The sequence below is a fragment of the Oxyura jamaicensis genome, chromosome 15 (genome assembly GCF_011077185.1).
Source record: "Oxyura jamaicensis isolate SHBP4307 breed ruddy duck chromosome 15, BPBGC_Ojam_1.0, whole genome shotgun sequence".
Classification (NCBI taxonomy): domain Eukaryota; kingdom Metazoa; phylum Chordata; class Aves; order Anseriformes; family Anatidae; genus Oxyura; species Oxyura jamaicensis.
This window is the reverse complement of record NC_048907.1, coordinates 5,029,283-5,044,214: the sequence shown is the minus strand read 5'-3', so window position 1 is coordinate 5,044,214 and position 14,932 is coordinate 5,029,283. Positions and strand designations below refer to the sequence as shown.

Here is a 14,932-nt window from a genome sequence, read left to right as displayed (position 1 = left end):
GATGATTGAGCGCAGCTGGCACTTCCCTTCTCCCACGTCGTGCCCGGGTGATGGAGCGATGCGTGTCCCGGGCGGGCAGAGGAAGGGGCTGGCTGAGGAGCAGAAGACATCGCTCCCTCGCCACCCTGTGCCTCCCAGGTCGGTGTTTTCCTTCCCAAGGGTCAGACTCTCAGGGCTGTTCCTCAGGCACTCCGTGCAGGCGGGATCGCAGGCGTGAGCACAATCGCTCAGCATCCATCATCAGAGGGGGACGTCTCTGCCTCGGTAGTGCTTCCCGGGAGGTTTGTCGTCCCCTGCGGTTCAAACCCCGGGGCAGATGTGATGTGAGCATTACCTGGGTGCGCTCACGCTGATTGCCTTTGTCTCTGTGTTCTGTGGCTCTCTTGCTGACCCGATGAGGTCCCGGGTGCCCGCGGGCGTGTGGCACTGGCACCCCAGCAGGACGCGGGTGACCTCGGGTAGCTTTCGGCTACATAAATAATCTGCGGGACGTTAACGATGCTCCTATTAGGCTGCAACAAGCTGTGAAACCTGGTGTGTGTGCTGTGACAAGCGCGTGAGTCGTGCTGGATCATCCTGACCGCGGCTGCTGACGGCGGCATTTGCCTCCTGCTCCCTGGGGGGGTCTCGATGGCAATCCTGCAGGGATCTACAGCAGCCTTGAGGGCACTTTTCCACCAGGCCTTTATGGGGATTTGCACCCCAGCACTGAGTTAGGATGTAGTGCAAAACCTTGTGCTAGCTGTGGAGGGAAGAGCCCGCTGTCCCTTCTGTGGCACTGGGCTCACCGGGCCCTGGTGCCCGTACCGCGGTGCCTGCTGTCAGCCGTAGTCGCTGGTGTCCTGCCCGCACGGCGGGGCGAGGAGCTGCTGGGATGCACGGCGGTGACTCGGCAGCCCGGCCTCCTCGCCCGGCCTTCAGCAGGGCTGCTTCCTCCCTCATTACTTTCAGACACGATCCTGGAGTGCAGAGGGTGCTGGCTGCCGCTCCCAAACCCTGGCTCCGTGCTATGAGGATGCCAAGAAGCGATCGGGTCTCGGGGCTGCGAGGTTGGAGGCTGGGGCTGGGGCTTCACTCCAAGCTCGCAGAGATTCTGGGGTCACGGTGCGGCTCCTCCCGCAGCTCCCTTTGCTCCTCTGTAACCAGGAGAATTAAAACCAGGTTCCCAGCAGTGTGATGCTGCGTGGGATGGGAACGGCAGCCCCTCTGCCGGCCTCTCCCTGCCGTGCTGGAGGTTTGGGCATCGGCGTGCTGAAACGCAGCCCCTGCGTCGGGGCAGGCGTGGACGTACGGGGCACAACGTGCTCGGCCCCGGGCGAGCTCTGCAGGCGGCTGTGATAGCTACAGGACGGCTGCGCCCTCCACTGAAGCACATCTTGTGCCTCTGCCCCGTTGGAGGCTTGCTTCTGGTTTGCTTTCATCCTGCAAACTGTTCCTGCGCTGTCCCATGCGGTGCCTTCGCCCGGGGGCCTCTTGCCCCCTGACCTCTGTGAGAAGGGCTGCTCTCCCCGCGCAGTGTGGATTTGCAGCTCTGTCTCGCTCACAATCCAGCTCAGGTTCAGCCCTAGCTAAATTTAGCCGCCGCTCTGTAAGGGTTTTTATAAGCTGGATTTCGCAGCGTTGCTCCCGAGAAAGCCCGCTGGCTGCAATTCTCCGCACCTTGGGAGCGCCGAGGGATTACCGAAATGAATGGGCCGTGACCCGGGATGCTGGCACTTCGGGTTCGTGTCCCCTGCGCTCACCCTGATCCACGCCAGGACTGCTCTGAGGCGGCGGCTCGCTGCCCTGCACTGTCACTGCGGGGAGATCGGTGACCGGAGCCGCCCCTCTGCTCCCCGGCCACGTCCTCGCACGGCGACAGCCCCGCGGAGGGCGGCTCGCAGCCTCCAAAGGCCGCTCTCGGGGGCGAGGGGACAGCCACCGGTAGGCGTGGAAGCGGCGATGCTGTGAGTGGTGAAGCGGATGGTGCTGGCTCCCCGCCGGTGCTGCCGTCGCCCGTTTGAGGTAGGGTAAGGCCAGGGGAGACATCCCGCAGTGCGGCGGTGCAGCAGCGCTCCGGGTGTTCTGGCTGGAGCGCGGACAGGCGCCCAGGGCACTGCTGGTGTGGGATGGGGCCGTGGGACGGATCCGTGGGGCAGGCTGGCGCCACCAGGGCAGCATCTCCCACCCTTGGTGTCCTGAGAGCAGGGCACGTTGAGCTGCACCCGCGGCTCTTCTGCCTGTGCCACCTCGGGCGCTCTCAGTGCTCTCCGCAGGGCCATGTTTGGTGAGGACGGATCCTCCCGGTGCCCCGTCAGTGCTTCCCAGCAGCTGCGTTTCTCTGTCCTTGCGAAGTTGCTGGCTGCTGCTTTCTCACCCGTTTCCCTCTTTGCTCTGCTCTGCTGCCCTCCTCTCGCACTCACCCCAGCCGTGGCTGCTGTCCTGGGGCTCCTTCCTGGTGCCACTTGCACGGCGTGGGGCAGCTCCCACTCCGCGGCGGCACCTGGTGAGGCCGCGGTGCTCAGCCAGCTGGAGGCAGCACCCGGATGGGTGCCAGCAGAGGGACGACACCGTGTCACCATCCCAGCCCAGAGCGGGGACCTGCCTTTGTGTCCCCACGCTGAGCCGCAGCCATCGCTGCCTGCGGGCAGAACCGTCCCCAGAGCGTCCAGGGGCTTGGGGACAGCGTGCTGTCGATGGCTTTGCAGCTCGGGGAAGGCACGTGGAAGGGGAAGATGCAGCTCTTCAGGCTTTTGCAGCTTGAACCACGTGAAAGAAGTCGGTTGTGCCACGTCCTTTGGCGGATGGCAGCAGCGAGCGGTGCTCAGTGACTGCTGGTGGCTGGGGAGGGCTGCAGCCTCGCGAGCATCGCGGGGCGCGGCGGTGCTTCGTGGTGCCCCCTGCACGGGGCTTTTTGTCTTGGGGAGAGACGGAGCTGCGGCGCTGCCACCTTAACACCTGCATGTCCCCACAGCAGCTGGCTTGCCGTCACCAAAGGTGTGGACAGCCTAAATGGTGACAGATGACCCCTGGAAGTGCTGATTTAGGGACTAGAGAGAGGCAGGAGGAGCCTGGGGAGACCTGCCCAGACTCTGCGCCCGTCGGCGGCTCAGTGGTACGGCTGCCGGAGCAGCAGAGCTCGCGGGCTGGTGCCGTGATGCTCCCCCAGCTCAGGGCTTGGGCTCCGGCTGCCTTTTGGCACCTCTAAGGTGTGAGACCCAAGGAATAACTTCAGTTTGCCTGGCTGCTGCTGGGGGTGTGGGCTTGGAGGGTCTCTGCTGCAGGACACTCTCCTGGTACCCCCTTGGAGCGCCCCAGGGCACACCTGGCAGCGCGGGGACCATCCCGGCCGTCTTCCTGAAACCTCCAGCGCCGTCCATGCTCAGGGCTTGGCTGAGATCCTGGCGAGGAAGCATGCAGCACTGACGGCTGCTTCTCAACCCCGTGGACGTTTTTACAGGGCTGTAAGCGAAGGCTGTGCAGACATCCCGTCTGGGATGCAGCCTGGCTCCTCGGTGATGCTGCAGCCCCGGGGCAGGAGGAGCCGAGGTGGTTTGGGCTGTGCCTTTTGTTTAGGACACTGACTCCATCGTCGGGTCCTGGGATTCCTCCTCCCCATCCCCTTGGCTTCCAGCTCCCTGCAGACGCGGTCAGGCCAGCTCATCTCTAATTCCCTCCCGTTCCCATATTTACCATCACACCAGCAACGCTCCGTTGCCTATCTTGACCTCACAACCGGCGCTGGGTCGCAGCCGGATAATGCCGGGAGATCTCTTGGCGCATCGTTTTAAAGCGCTCAGCCCCTGAGCGGGGACAGCTGGCACCTCCCTGCCCGCGGGCTGGGACCTTCCGAGCAGGTAATGAGCTTCCCGGGCTGGGAAGGTCGCGGCCGCTGTCTGATGACTTGCCCTTCTGCTTTCATCCTCTTACTGCAACGCATCAGCGTAATAAAAGAGGCGAGCCTGCCAGCTCGGGGCACGGCTTGGTTTGCACTGGTGCCGGCGGGGTTTGGGAAGGTGCAGGGAGGGGAGCAAAGGGATTTTCTTGGAGGCTTCAGCTTTGGCTGGGTTTGAAGACGTCGGGGTCAGGAAACCTGGAGCGGTCCCATCCGGCTGGGGGACGTGGGGTGGGAGCGTGGCTGGGGTGCAGGGGGCCCGGACGAGGGAACATCTATGGAGCTCGGGTGCGTGCGGGTCTGCGTGGCTGTGGCAGTGCCCGAGGGTTTAAATCCCCCCCAGCCGGTTCGATGCTGGCTGGTGGGTTGTCGGCACGCGTGCCTGTCCCCTGTGTCTTCCTGCGTAGCTGCGGGATGTTTGTTCCCTCTGCTTCGGGCTGCTTCACCTGGAACACGAAAGCTGCTGCTCCGTGCTGCTTGCTGCAGCATCGTGCTGCATCATTTCTGACGCTGTCAAAGGGAAAACTTCTCTCCCTGGATGAGACTCAAATCCCGCTCCCATGCGGGGGTTTGCTGGAAACCTGCTGAGTCGGAGCTTTTCTTGGGCAGATCCTGGGAAAAGCTGAGGCCGCGTTACGGCAGCTGAAGCCCTGCTGTTGTTTGGCCAGGAGGCAACTTGACATTCAGGTGCCATCTGCCTGCCCAAAAGAGCTGAATAAGTAACCTGTGAAATCCAAGTGGATGGAAAGATTGTAAATAACCGAGTCTTGCGCGTGGTTGAAAGTCAGACCCTCAAAATTCTCCGGTTTATCACTCTTGTTTGGAGCTCCCCCTGCACGGCGGTCAGCACGTGGCGGGGACAGCGGGGCTTTTGGCCTTGGGCAGGGGCTGTGGCTTCCTGTGTGAGCGTCCCCCCGCCCTGTGGATGTCACCCATCGTCCTGCCTGGCTTTTCTGTGCCTGCTGGAGTAGGATTGGAGGGGTCTGGGGGCATCCCTGTCTGTGTGAGCCCAGGTGAGGCTCCCTGGCCCCAAGGACCCCGTCTGCATTGCCTCCATCTCTGAGGAGGTTCAGGTTTGGGTTCGGATGTTAAGGTCCGGACCGTTTGCAGCCCCAAGGACACGGGGATGGCGTTTCTCCCGTGACAAGCTCTCAGCTGCCATCTCCCTTCCTTCCCTCCAGGCTTGCCGCGATTTCCTGGACTTAGCGGAGACTCACAGCCGAAAATGGCAGCGGGCGCTGCAGTATGAGCGGGAGCAGAGGATCCGGCTGGAGGAGACCATCGAGCAGCTAGCCAAGCAGCACAACAGCTTGGAGCGAGCCTGCCGCGGGGCCCCGGGCAGCGCGGGCAGCACCGGCACCGCCAAGGGTGAGCCAGGACGGGGCAGAGCCGCAGCAGTTGGGAAGGGGGGGGATGCGCAAGCAACGCTCTGCATGCCCGTGGTGTTTGCTTTTACAGAGCCCATAACTGCCCCTAACTGTCCCGTTGCTCCTTGCATGGGGACTTGGATCTCCTCAAACCTCAGAATGTGCTTGCAGGAGAGCGCTGTGCCCCCAGAGCTTGGCTTGCTTCTGCTATCTCAGGCTATCTTGGCAGCCTTCTCCCTCACCCCTGGGAGCATCTCAGGCTCTTGCAGAGGAAACCTGGGGTCCCCAGGGCCGCCGAGGTCACGGCTGCGGGGTGGCGCTGTCCCAGCCGGGACTCGTCTGCTGTTTGCAGAAGTTATTTATTGGGCAATAAAATCTAACAGCTTTGGCTGGTAGTGCCAAACCTCCTTCCCTGCAGGAGGCATTAGGTACAGCCTGGTAGCCAAAAGCTGCAAGTGGAGCCGTGTCCGATTTTAAAAGGATTTATGGACTCGAGGGGGAAGCGAGCTGCTGCTGGAGGGGCGAAGGGGCTGGGGCTGGGGCCGGGGCATCCGTCCTGGTCCCTGCACACAGCCTCAGCAGCACTTTTCAGGATGTGCTGTCCCCGTTTTGGAGCAGCCGTAGCGCCCAGAGGCCCCAGGCAGGACTGGGGTCCCCCGTCTCCATGACGGGGAGGGACATGGCTCACTTCGTAAGGCCACACTTTAACGTGAAGTGGCTGCAGGCAGAGGTGGCAGCAGGCAAAAACACCACTGTGCTTGTGCTGGGAGGTTTGGGGAGGGGGTGCTTTAGGGGTTGTCAGCTCTGCTGCATGCCTGGCTGCTCGGACAGTGACTTCATGGCAGAGAAACCAAGCTGGTGGGACTTGGGGAGCAGCACCAGGTCTCAAAGTCCCCTTGTGTTTAATGTCTGGGGGGTCCGTGGGGTATGTGTGGCTCAGGCTGTGGCTCCTGACTTCCTGGTGACCTTTCCCCAAGCAGCAGGGAAGAGAAATATTTATAAGTGCGTGGCTGGAAAACCCGGGAGCCAGGAAGTCTGTCTGAGCAACACCTGAAACATTTGGCGCTTTTTTTTTTTTCCTGTTTTAACCCAAACCGGATTTCCCGGCAGACGTGGCGATGCCGGAGCAGGAGCTGGCCGGGCAGCCTGGTGACACTTTGGTGGTGGCCCTGAGTGTGGCAGGGGAGCCTTGCGTGCCTCGACCGGGGGGCAGGATGCAAGCTGCAAGGGCGTGTTCTTGGTTTTAGGAGCTGGAAACCAGCACGGCATCCTCTCGTTGTGGAGGGGAATGGAGAGGAGGGGTCCGTGCAAGGAAGGCTGGTGTGAGATAAGCTGTGAAGGAAGCCTGTGTTGGAGGGGACACAGCAGGAGGATGCTGGGGACAGTGGTGACAGTGAGACTTGTGCTTGATGGGTTCCAAAGGGGACCGGCAGCAACTGAGCATCTCAAACCCTTTGTGCCCACAGGGAGTGTGCAGTCCTCAAAAGGAGAGGCCAGTGACGAAGATGAAGAGACGGAGTATTTTGATGCCATGGAGGATGCACCAGCTTTTATCACTGTAACCGCAGACCCCAAGCACCACAGGTACGAGCCCCTGCCCCGGGGCCTGGCCAAGCCCCCTGAGCATGTGGCAAGAGTTTGCCTGGTGTTGTGCTTAGGCTTCAGAGCAGCCTCCCCTCCTGAGGGGCAGTTCCCCACGTGTGCACAACCCCCAGCAAACCGTCTGCCTCTGCCCTGGCCAGCTGCATCCGAGTCTGCAAAAAGCAGATGTGGGCTTAAGGGAGGCAGGAGCCTGGAGGGGAGATGGCTTGGTTCTGGGAGCACTGGACAGAGGAGGGGAGTATCTTGTCGTCTTGTTCTTACTCCTCCCAGGGTATCTGTTTGGGCTAGAGGCACCTGTGGTCTGTACCACGGCCACACCACTCTGCTTGCTGGCAAAGGGAGAATCTCTCAGCCCCCTCTGATGCCCACACTCGGCCTCCATCACCCTGCTGCCTTCCTGTCAGCACCCTGGGTGGTGGAGGGAGATGCCCCTGGTGGTGGTGGCTGAGCAGCACTGCCCCGGCTCCTCTCTCCCCTTCTCTGCCCTTTCTCACCTTCGGCGTTTGGCCTTTTTTTCCCCGCAGGCGTTCGGGCAGTAACCTGAGCGGGGCCAGCGAGGGGCACCCCGAGGACTGGAACCTGGAGGACAGCGTGAGTTGGCTGGGCAGGGTGGGAGGGATGAAACGCGGGGAGAGGAGGAGTGAGTGCAGCTTAGACCTGTGCATCCGTTGCTTCTGCAGGTCTTTGAAAGCTCAAATCAAAGCAGCTACAATGAGTCTTGCAAAGATCTCCTGCCGAAGAAAAGGAGGCGGACCCGCATCCCCGACAAACCCAACTACAGCCTTAACCTCTGGAGCATCATGAAGAACTGCATCGGCAAGGAGCTGTCCAAGATCCCCATGCCCGTAAGTGAGCCCCGAGAGCTTGCTGCCACGACGCAGGTGCCAAGCTCTGAAGGTTTGATGTGCTGCAAAGAATTTGAATTATTGCTTCAGGTGGTCCTGCAGGTATTGTAGCAGCACAGCAGCCTCTGCGCAGGCTGGAGAGCATGTCACCAACTGGCACACCCGTCCTGGCTGCAATTTGTTTGCTCTTGAAATTGTCCACTGCTATGAGGAGCCAGCACAGCCAGAAAGCACAAGCAGCCAGGCAGGAGGAGTCTGTCCACAGCAGCATGGAGCTGTGCTGCTAATTGCTTTGTGGTGAATGGCTCCGAGGCCATGGCTGTTGCATTAGGGTCTGTTTGAATCTGGTTGGGACTGATCCCTTCTTACTGGCTGTGGAGGGCCCTGGAGTGCCCATGTGGTGCCCAGGGCAAGCTGGAGCAGAGAGGCATTGCCTGAATGTCCTCTGCAAATCCAACCACTGCAGAGGCAAGGAGAGAACCGGGGCATCTTGAATCCCCGTGTGTTCAAGGATTTCACCCAGGGGGCAGAAGCAGAGACCTTGCTGCTGATCACAGTTTTCCCCTGTGTGAGTCTGGGGACATGATGCTGGGTGAGCAGCCCCGCGTACCCTTCTCTGTTCTGTACCAGCAGCGTGTTTCATCCAGGGACTCAAAGTACCTTTATTTTCCTCGCAAAGAGCGCCCTTGCAGAGAAGGAGGTGCCTGGGGTCAATTTACAGACAGCCCTTCTACCTCTGCATGCTGCTGGGCTCACTCCTTGGGGTGAAGGCTTTCTGCAGGTGTTCAGAGGAGAGGGTTTGCTGGCAGGGGTCTGTCTGGAGAAACCCCTCTTACATGGGCTGCTGCAGAGGGTAAGTGGGGAGTGCATTTAAGTCTTGCAGGGAAATGTGCCTCGTTTACTTACGTGTATGAGGCCTCTTTGCTTCTCTGTTTGGAAGAGGAGGAGAAATCCCTGCTGTCACTGGTCTGGTCTGGAGATAAGTAACTTCCTCTGCATAGGCACAGGGGCATCCCACTGCTGGTCTGCACCTGGGGGGGGTTGTGCTGGCTGGTACCCACCCAGACGCAGTGCTGCCCACACCAAAGCTCCTCCAAGGCTGTAGCAGAAAGAGTTTTTCAGAACAAATCAGCCCTGTACAGGCTGCTGCTTTGCTAGCAGGTCTTGGCCAGCCCAGTAAGCGGCATGGGTGCCACTGCAGGTAATCTGCTTCCCCAGACCCCATGAAATCCTGGCAAGCCTGGGAGAATATATCTTATTTCTTAGAACAGTACCTGACACACTCGGAGAAAAAGATGGGTTTGTCTCTTCCTTGGGCCGTTTCCAGCTGAGATCTGCAGCCCAGCGCTGTCCGTTAGCATTTCTGCAAAAACATCAATATCAGATACAAGCGTGATGAGCACAGAAATAAGTTCAGGACGTGGAATACCAGCAGCTGCGGCACCAACAAGGAGGAAATACCTACCTCCCCTACCCATCGAACCGTTCCGGGAGCTGCTGAGCAGAGCCAAAGCCTGGCAGCGATGCGTCCTGCCTCCCGCAGCTGCCCCGGGACCAGCTCAGGGCTGCAGTTCCTCCATCCCTCTCCGGGGCAGGCGGATGGGTTTCCCAGCAAGTGTTCAACAGAGCCACGAGTGGTAAGGAAATGGCTCACCCCGGCGTCAGCTCGCTGTTAGCCCCTCTCTCTTGATCCCTGCCCTCTGCCGTGGGGAAGCAGAGAGGGGTTTTCGTCCCAGCTGCAGCTGGAGGGCAGAGAGAGGCATCGCAGCCCGCACACGGCGTTTCTCTGGGAGATTTGCCCCGAGAGCAAGCCGCTTGCGGTAAGGCACCGAGGGGCCATTACGTCTGCCTTCAGCGGCCGTTTACTTTTGCTCTCCGTGCGTTTGTGGCTGGGAGCAGGGGAGGTCACAGCTCGGTGAAGTGAAGCGCAGCCGTTTAACGAGGGCTCGCAGGCTGACGGAGCGAGGAGAAACGAGAAGGGAGCAGAGCAGCCAGCTGGGGAAAGGCTGCTTGGAAAGCCGGTCAGTTCCAGTGCAAACCAGTACAAACCACTGGTGAGACCACTGTGCTGCGCTCTGTGCTGTGGGGTGGCTGCAGCAGGAGCTTCTCCTTCCATGGACTTCAACCAATTCTTGGCCTTTTGGGAGCATTTCTGAGACCCCATCTCCCTCCCTGGGGACGCGATGGATTGGGAAATCTGCCCCTGCAAACTCCGCGTTCGTTCCTTCAGTTTTCCTGTGAATGAACAAATCCGCAGCAGTGAAACGGAACAAAGCAGCTGTAGGGATTTTGCATTTCGAGGGGGTTAATCTTCATTCCTCCCTCAGAACGTTTTGCTTCGTGGCTTCCTGAGCGGTGCCGATGGGAGGCCGCAGCTGCCGGCTTTGTTCTCGAGCTGCCTGCTCCAGCGGCGGCTTTCCGGAGTTACCCCGAGCTGGCAGCAATTTGCTTCTCTGCGGATGCGCTGCTGCCCTTTCTGGGTGACTCTGTCTTTCTTGGATGCTCTAAGATCCCTCTTGTTTACACACTAAATCCCCGAGTGGAATGATCTGAGGTTTTTCTTTAACACAAAACGTGTAACTGGGCTTACAGAAGTGGTTCTCCCATCCTTCAACCACCTGCTCGTTCTAAAATACATTTTTTGATCTGAAATGAAAGCGAAAAGTGGATTTTGGATGGTTTTGAGGCAGAACACTTTCCTCTCATGCAACAGAAAATATGATCTGGGGCTAGAAATAAATGCACTGGGGGCTCTCCTGGGACAGAGCTGCCTCTCTGCCCTTTGCCCCGCGGTGCATCACGGCTGTCGCTGCCTGCAGCTCACAAACGCGGTGTGGGTGCTGAGGTGGGGCTGCAGTCCCAGGAGCAGGGATGCCCCTAAATCAGATTCTTGAGGCTCTCCCAGTCACTGGGCTGCAGCCCTGAGGCGATGGAGGTGGCTGAAGGATGCCCAGGGATGCTCACCTCTACTCCTGTGCCACCTCTTGCTGCTGGCCTGATAAATGCTGGCCAGGAGGGAGCTGGGCACTGCTGAGGCTCATTGTGGGAGACATCGGTGCCCAATTTGGAGCATGCATGAGCTGGGATGGTGTCTGGTTAGCCTGTGGGGCTGCCAGTTCCCAGCTCAGCCCAGCTGGGCACTTTAAAGCCTTCAGGCTCTCGTGGCATGGTTCAGGGAGCACGTTATAGCACGAGTCTCTTGCTTTATTTCACAATTGCGTGGCGCTGCAGAGGCGGTGTGTGTGCGGGGCACCCTGGCACATCCAGTCCTGTGCCGTGAGCCCCACACTGGGACAGCCGACGGCGTGGGATGCTGTTGGGGAGCAGGACACGGTGCTGGGGTGAAAGGCAGATGATGAAGTGTCCGGCTTGGCCCTTGTCCTGCTTTGCTGACCTCCCTCCTCTCTCCCTGCAGGTAAACTTCAACGAGCCGCTCTCCATGCTGCAGCGGCTGACGGAGGACCTGGAGTACCACGAGCTGCTGGACAAAGCTGTCAAGTGCGAGAGCTCCACGGAGCAGATGTGTTTCGTGGCTGCGTTTTCGGTGTCTTCCTACTCGACGACGGTCCACCGCACAGCAAAGCCATTCAACCCGCTGCTGGGGGAAACCTACGAGCTCGACCGGCTGGAGGAGTTTGGCTTCCGTTCCCTGTGCGAGCAGGTGAGGCATGGGCTGCGTGCCCACCAGGCAGCAGCACTGTCCCGCTGCTCATGTCCAGCCAAAACAGCCCCTTCCCCAAAGGAGACCCAGCGTCTCCTCGTGCTGAGCCTTCCTCCTGGCCGAGGCAGCCAGCACCGTGCTCCTGGCACTGGCAGAAGCAGCAGCAAGCACAACCTGAGCCATCTGCAGGAGCAGGAGCATTGTGTGGCCATCCCAACATTGCAGAGCAGGAGATGGGGGGGAAAAAAGGGAAGGAGAAGAGCATCTGTCACCGTGGCAGGTTTCATGGCAGCCTGCTTGGGTCTGGGATCTCTGTAACATCTCAACACTTGAAGCCTGCAAGCTCTGGCACAGTTCCTCCCCGTTTCTGTGCATCTAATGGCTGGAAAAAGCCTCAGGATCTTGTTTCTTTCTTGTTATACTGAAAAGTTTTAGTTTCAAAGCCTGGGGGCAACCTGAGAGCCTCTAACATCCCCGTGTGCTAACCACAGAGTGCATCTGGCACGTATCGGTCAAACAGCAGGTCTTAATTAAAAACCTGGAATGTTTAATGGGTTGAGACCTGTGAAGAAAATTGACTCTTTAATTATGTAGCATGCTTGGCTGGTGCGTCCCATCCTCCTGGGGATGGCCGGGGCCGTTTATCACCATTGCAGGCAGGACATCGTGTTGGTGGGGGCTCCAGGAGGTGGCTGTGCTGTATCGGGAGCAGAGCAACCACCACATCTTTCAGCTCTCAGAAGCACCAGACGAACCCACAAACCTCCATCGCTCTGCAGAGGCCAGCGTAGGTCCAAGACCTGCAGCACCATTGAGCAGACCGTGCCCGCTGCGGGCTGTGGGTCGGTCGTTTTATGAGGCTGTGCTTGCAAGCCATGTCTTCCAGGTGCTCAGTCCCCTTGGGCAGGGTTTTGGAGATGCTACACTTTGTTGTTCATACTGGGGCAGGAGCCTTTTTGGTCTGGGCGAGGCTGTTCAGAGAGCTCCTGAGAGGGGAATAGTACAGGGAAAGAGTCCTGCTGCTGATCTGGACACGGAGCAGTGACAGGAGGAGGCACTAGGGTCTGCGGTCAGCTCCTACCAGGACTCGCAGGTGCAAGCAAAACCACTCCGTGATAATGGCTGCTCGTTGCTCAGTGCTTTGCTCATGCAAAGCTTTGGCCCCAGGCAGAATGGCACCTCCTGTCACAGCGTGTCCCTCTGTGTCCCTCTGTGTCCCTCTGTGCCACTGCGAGCTCTCTCAGCTCAGCTCTCTGAGCTGTGCTGGTCCAGGCGGTGATGGTGAGCCGGCTGCGTGGGGTTTCCTGGAGATGTCGCCCCTTGCAGGGACTTCAGTAAAGGTAGTTCAGTAGGTAACCTCTGGAATTGATGCCTCTGCTGTCCCTTCGTGCCATCTGCCCAGCGCTGGGCAGCTGTGCTTGTCCCCAGTGACCGGTGACACCCATACAGCCTGTCCCAGTCGTGGGAGCTCATGCCCAGGGCTGCAGCGAGCCCGGACACCGCTGACCCAAGTGTAAGGAGCTGCAGCTACGAGGGTCCCTCCCTGTCGTGCTCTGTTTGGTGCCACTCCCAGCATTGATTCACGCCTCCTGCCTCGCAGCCCAATTCCCAAGCTGGCTTTATGCACAGCTGAGAGAAATGGGGGTCTCTGTACCCCCTTGTGCCACATCAGCCCTGCTCACCCTCGTGGCAGGAAGCAGGTGGGTGCCAACACGGTGATACCAGGATGCTCGACCCACCCCTTAGCCACAGGCACATCTCATCATCAGGTTCTGTACAGTCGGTTCAGCAAGTTTGGTTTATCACCCCAATCTGGGCTGTGATGATGAAGCCTAGTGCTGCCCGTCAGGTACCGCCGGAGAGCCCCGACATCACTCCCGTGCTTGTCATCCCTTTTCCTGTTTCTTCACCCTCCTTTTCACCACGCTTCTTTGTCCCTTTCTCCATCCTCATCTCCCAGATAAATAACCTGCCCTGAAATACCTACAGCCCCTGCCCCGGGATGTGCTGGCAGCGTGGGGCGGACAGACGGACGGACGCTGATGGCACTGCTCCGACTGCTTCCATTCCCTTGGGAGCTGCGGGTGCTGCTCAGCCCGCCGCCCTGCTGAGCAAAGCGTTGATAATCCTGTGCCTGAAATCCAGTTATCCAAATAGGATTTTCTCCCGCCGGTGAGCGTGGGGTTTAATGGAGAAGTTTTGGCTCTGCTCACGGCTGTAATCCAGCTGCTCGAGGCACTCAGGCTGTGATGACACCGGTGTGTGTAGTCTCTGAATGCAGGGGTGTGCACGTCGGCCCCAGGGTCGGACAGAAAGGGTGGCTGGCACCTCACGGGCTCTTTCTTCTCTCTTCCAGGTGAGCCACCACCCGCCGGCGGCTGCCCACCACGTCTTCTCCAAGCGAGGGTGGACGTTATGGCAGGAAATCACGATCGCCAGCAAGTTCAGGGGCAAATACCTCTCCATCATGCCTCTGGGTAGGTGATATGTGCCGAGGGGATCGGGGCTGGCTCCTGCAATACCCAAGAGGTCAAAGCAGCATGCCAGTCCCCTGGGCTCGTGTAGGGCTCGATGAATCCCACCCTGAGCATTGTAGGAGTACGTGCTTGTGCTCCTGGTCACAGACAATCCTGAAACACCAACCAGAACCCTGGAGGTGGAAACTCTGCCAGCTGCAAAGGGAGAGTGCTTTGCTTGCTGATGAGGTGCTCAGGAAATAGCCTGGCTTAACTCGTGCCGAGGTGGCACCCAGACTGGCCAGTGGGAGGTGGCGGTGGCCAGCCAACAGCCAATTTTGTGCTCCTGCTTGCCCATAAATTGATTTCTCCTTAAATGCTGTTTAAAGGTCAGCTTGCTGCCTGTTTCAGCCCTCTCCACAGCAGCCATTCCCAAACAGCTTCTAAAATAAGAGCTTTTGGGATCAGAAAGAGGGCGCGGGACCTGGCGGGTACCACAGCTGCTTCAGCACACGGGGAGGGACGGGCGCAGACCCCGCGCTGGTTTGGGGCCGACGGGTGGGCACAGACGCAGTGCTCGGGCCTCCCGTCCTGTCCCCACCCTGAGCCCGGGGCTCTGCGCTCCCACAGGCGCCATCCACCTCGAGTTCCACTCCAGCGGGAACCACTACGTCTGGAGGAAGGTCACCTCCACCGTTCACAACATCATCGTGGGCAAGCTCTGGATTGACCAGGTGGGTGCTCAGGCCGGCCTCGGAGGAGCGGGGTGGTGTGCTGGCCTCGCGGGGCTGGGGCCGGGATGGGTTCGGCCGTGGGGCTGCAGCGGGGAGCAGAAGTGGTGCTGCAGCCGAGGCTGATGTGCAGCTGCACAGGCGGTGACTAACGGCTCATTTGTCTCCTTGCGAAGTCTCTCACTTGCTGTGGTTCTGTGTCTTTTATCTAGTCTGGTGAAATAGAGATTGTTAACCATAAGTCAAAAGATAAATGCCAGCTGAAATTTACCCCCTACAGCTACTTCTCCAGAGACGTCCCCCGAAAGGTACGTGGCCAGAAATCTCCCTGCTCCTTCTGCTGGCCTGGCTCTTCCCTCTGAGCTGGGCTGGGGCTCGCGGGGTCCTGGCCCGAGG

The 14,932-nt window shown here is 59.6% G+C and overlaps 1 protein-coding gene across 5 annotated transcripts in view; it reads left to right on the top strand.

The window, feature by feature from the left end:
- The window catches only part of OSBP2 (oxysterol binding protein 2), an 80,829-nt gene that overhangs the window by 61,735 nt on the left and 4,162 nt on the right, over positions 1–14,932 (top strand). For 4 of the 5 annotated variants that reach the window (XM_035340618.1, XM_035340620.1, XM_035340619.1 and 1 more), the window contains 8 exons: positions 5,056–5,242; positions 6,708–6,825; positions 7,368–7,434; positions 7,524–7,688; positions 11,104–11,349; positions 13,706–13,826; positions 14,436–14,539; positions 14,749–14,844. In XM_035340618.1, the coding sequence (XP_035196509.1) occupies positions 5,056–5,242; positions 6,708–6,825; positions 7,368–7,434; positions 7,524–7,688; positions 11,104–11,349; positions 13,706–13,826; positions 14,436–14,539; positions 14,749–14,844 (1,104 nt within the window). Of the gene's footprint in view, positions 1–1,947; positions 2,005–5,055; positions 5,243–6,707; positions 6,826–7,367; positions 7,435–7,523; positions 7,689–11,103; positions 11,350–13,705; positions 13,827–14,435; positions 14,540–14,748; positions 14,845–14,932 lie in introns of those variants that run through there. The other variant, XM_035340622.1, reaches the window with a different exon arrangement.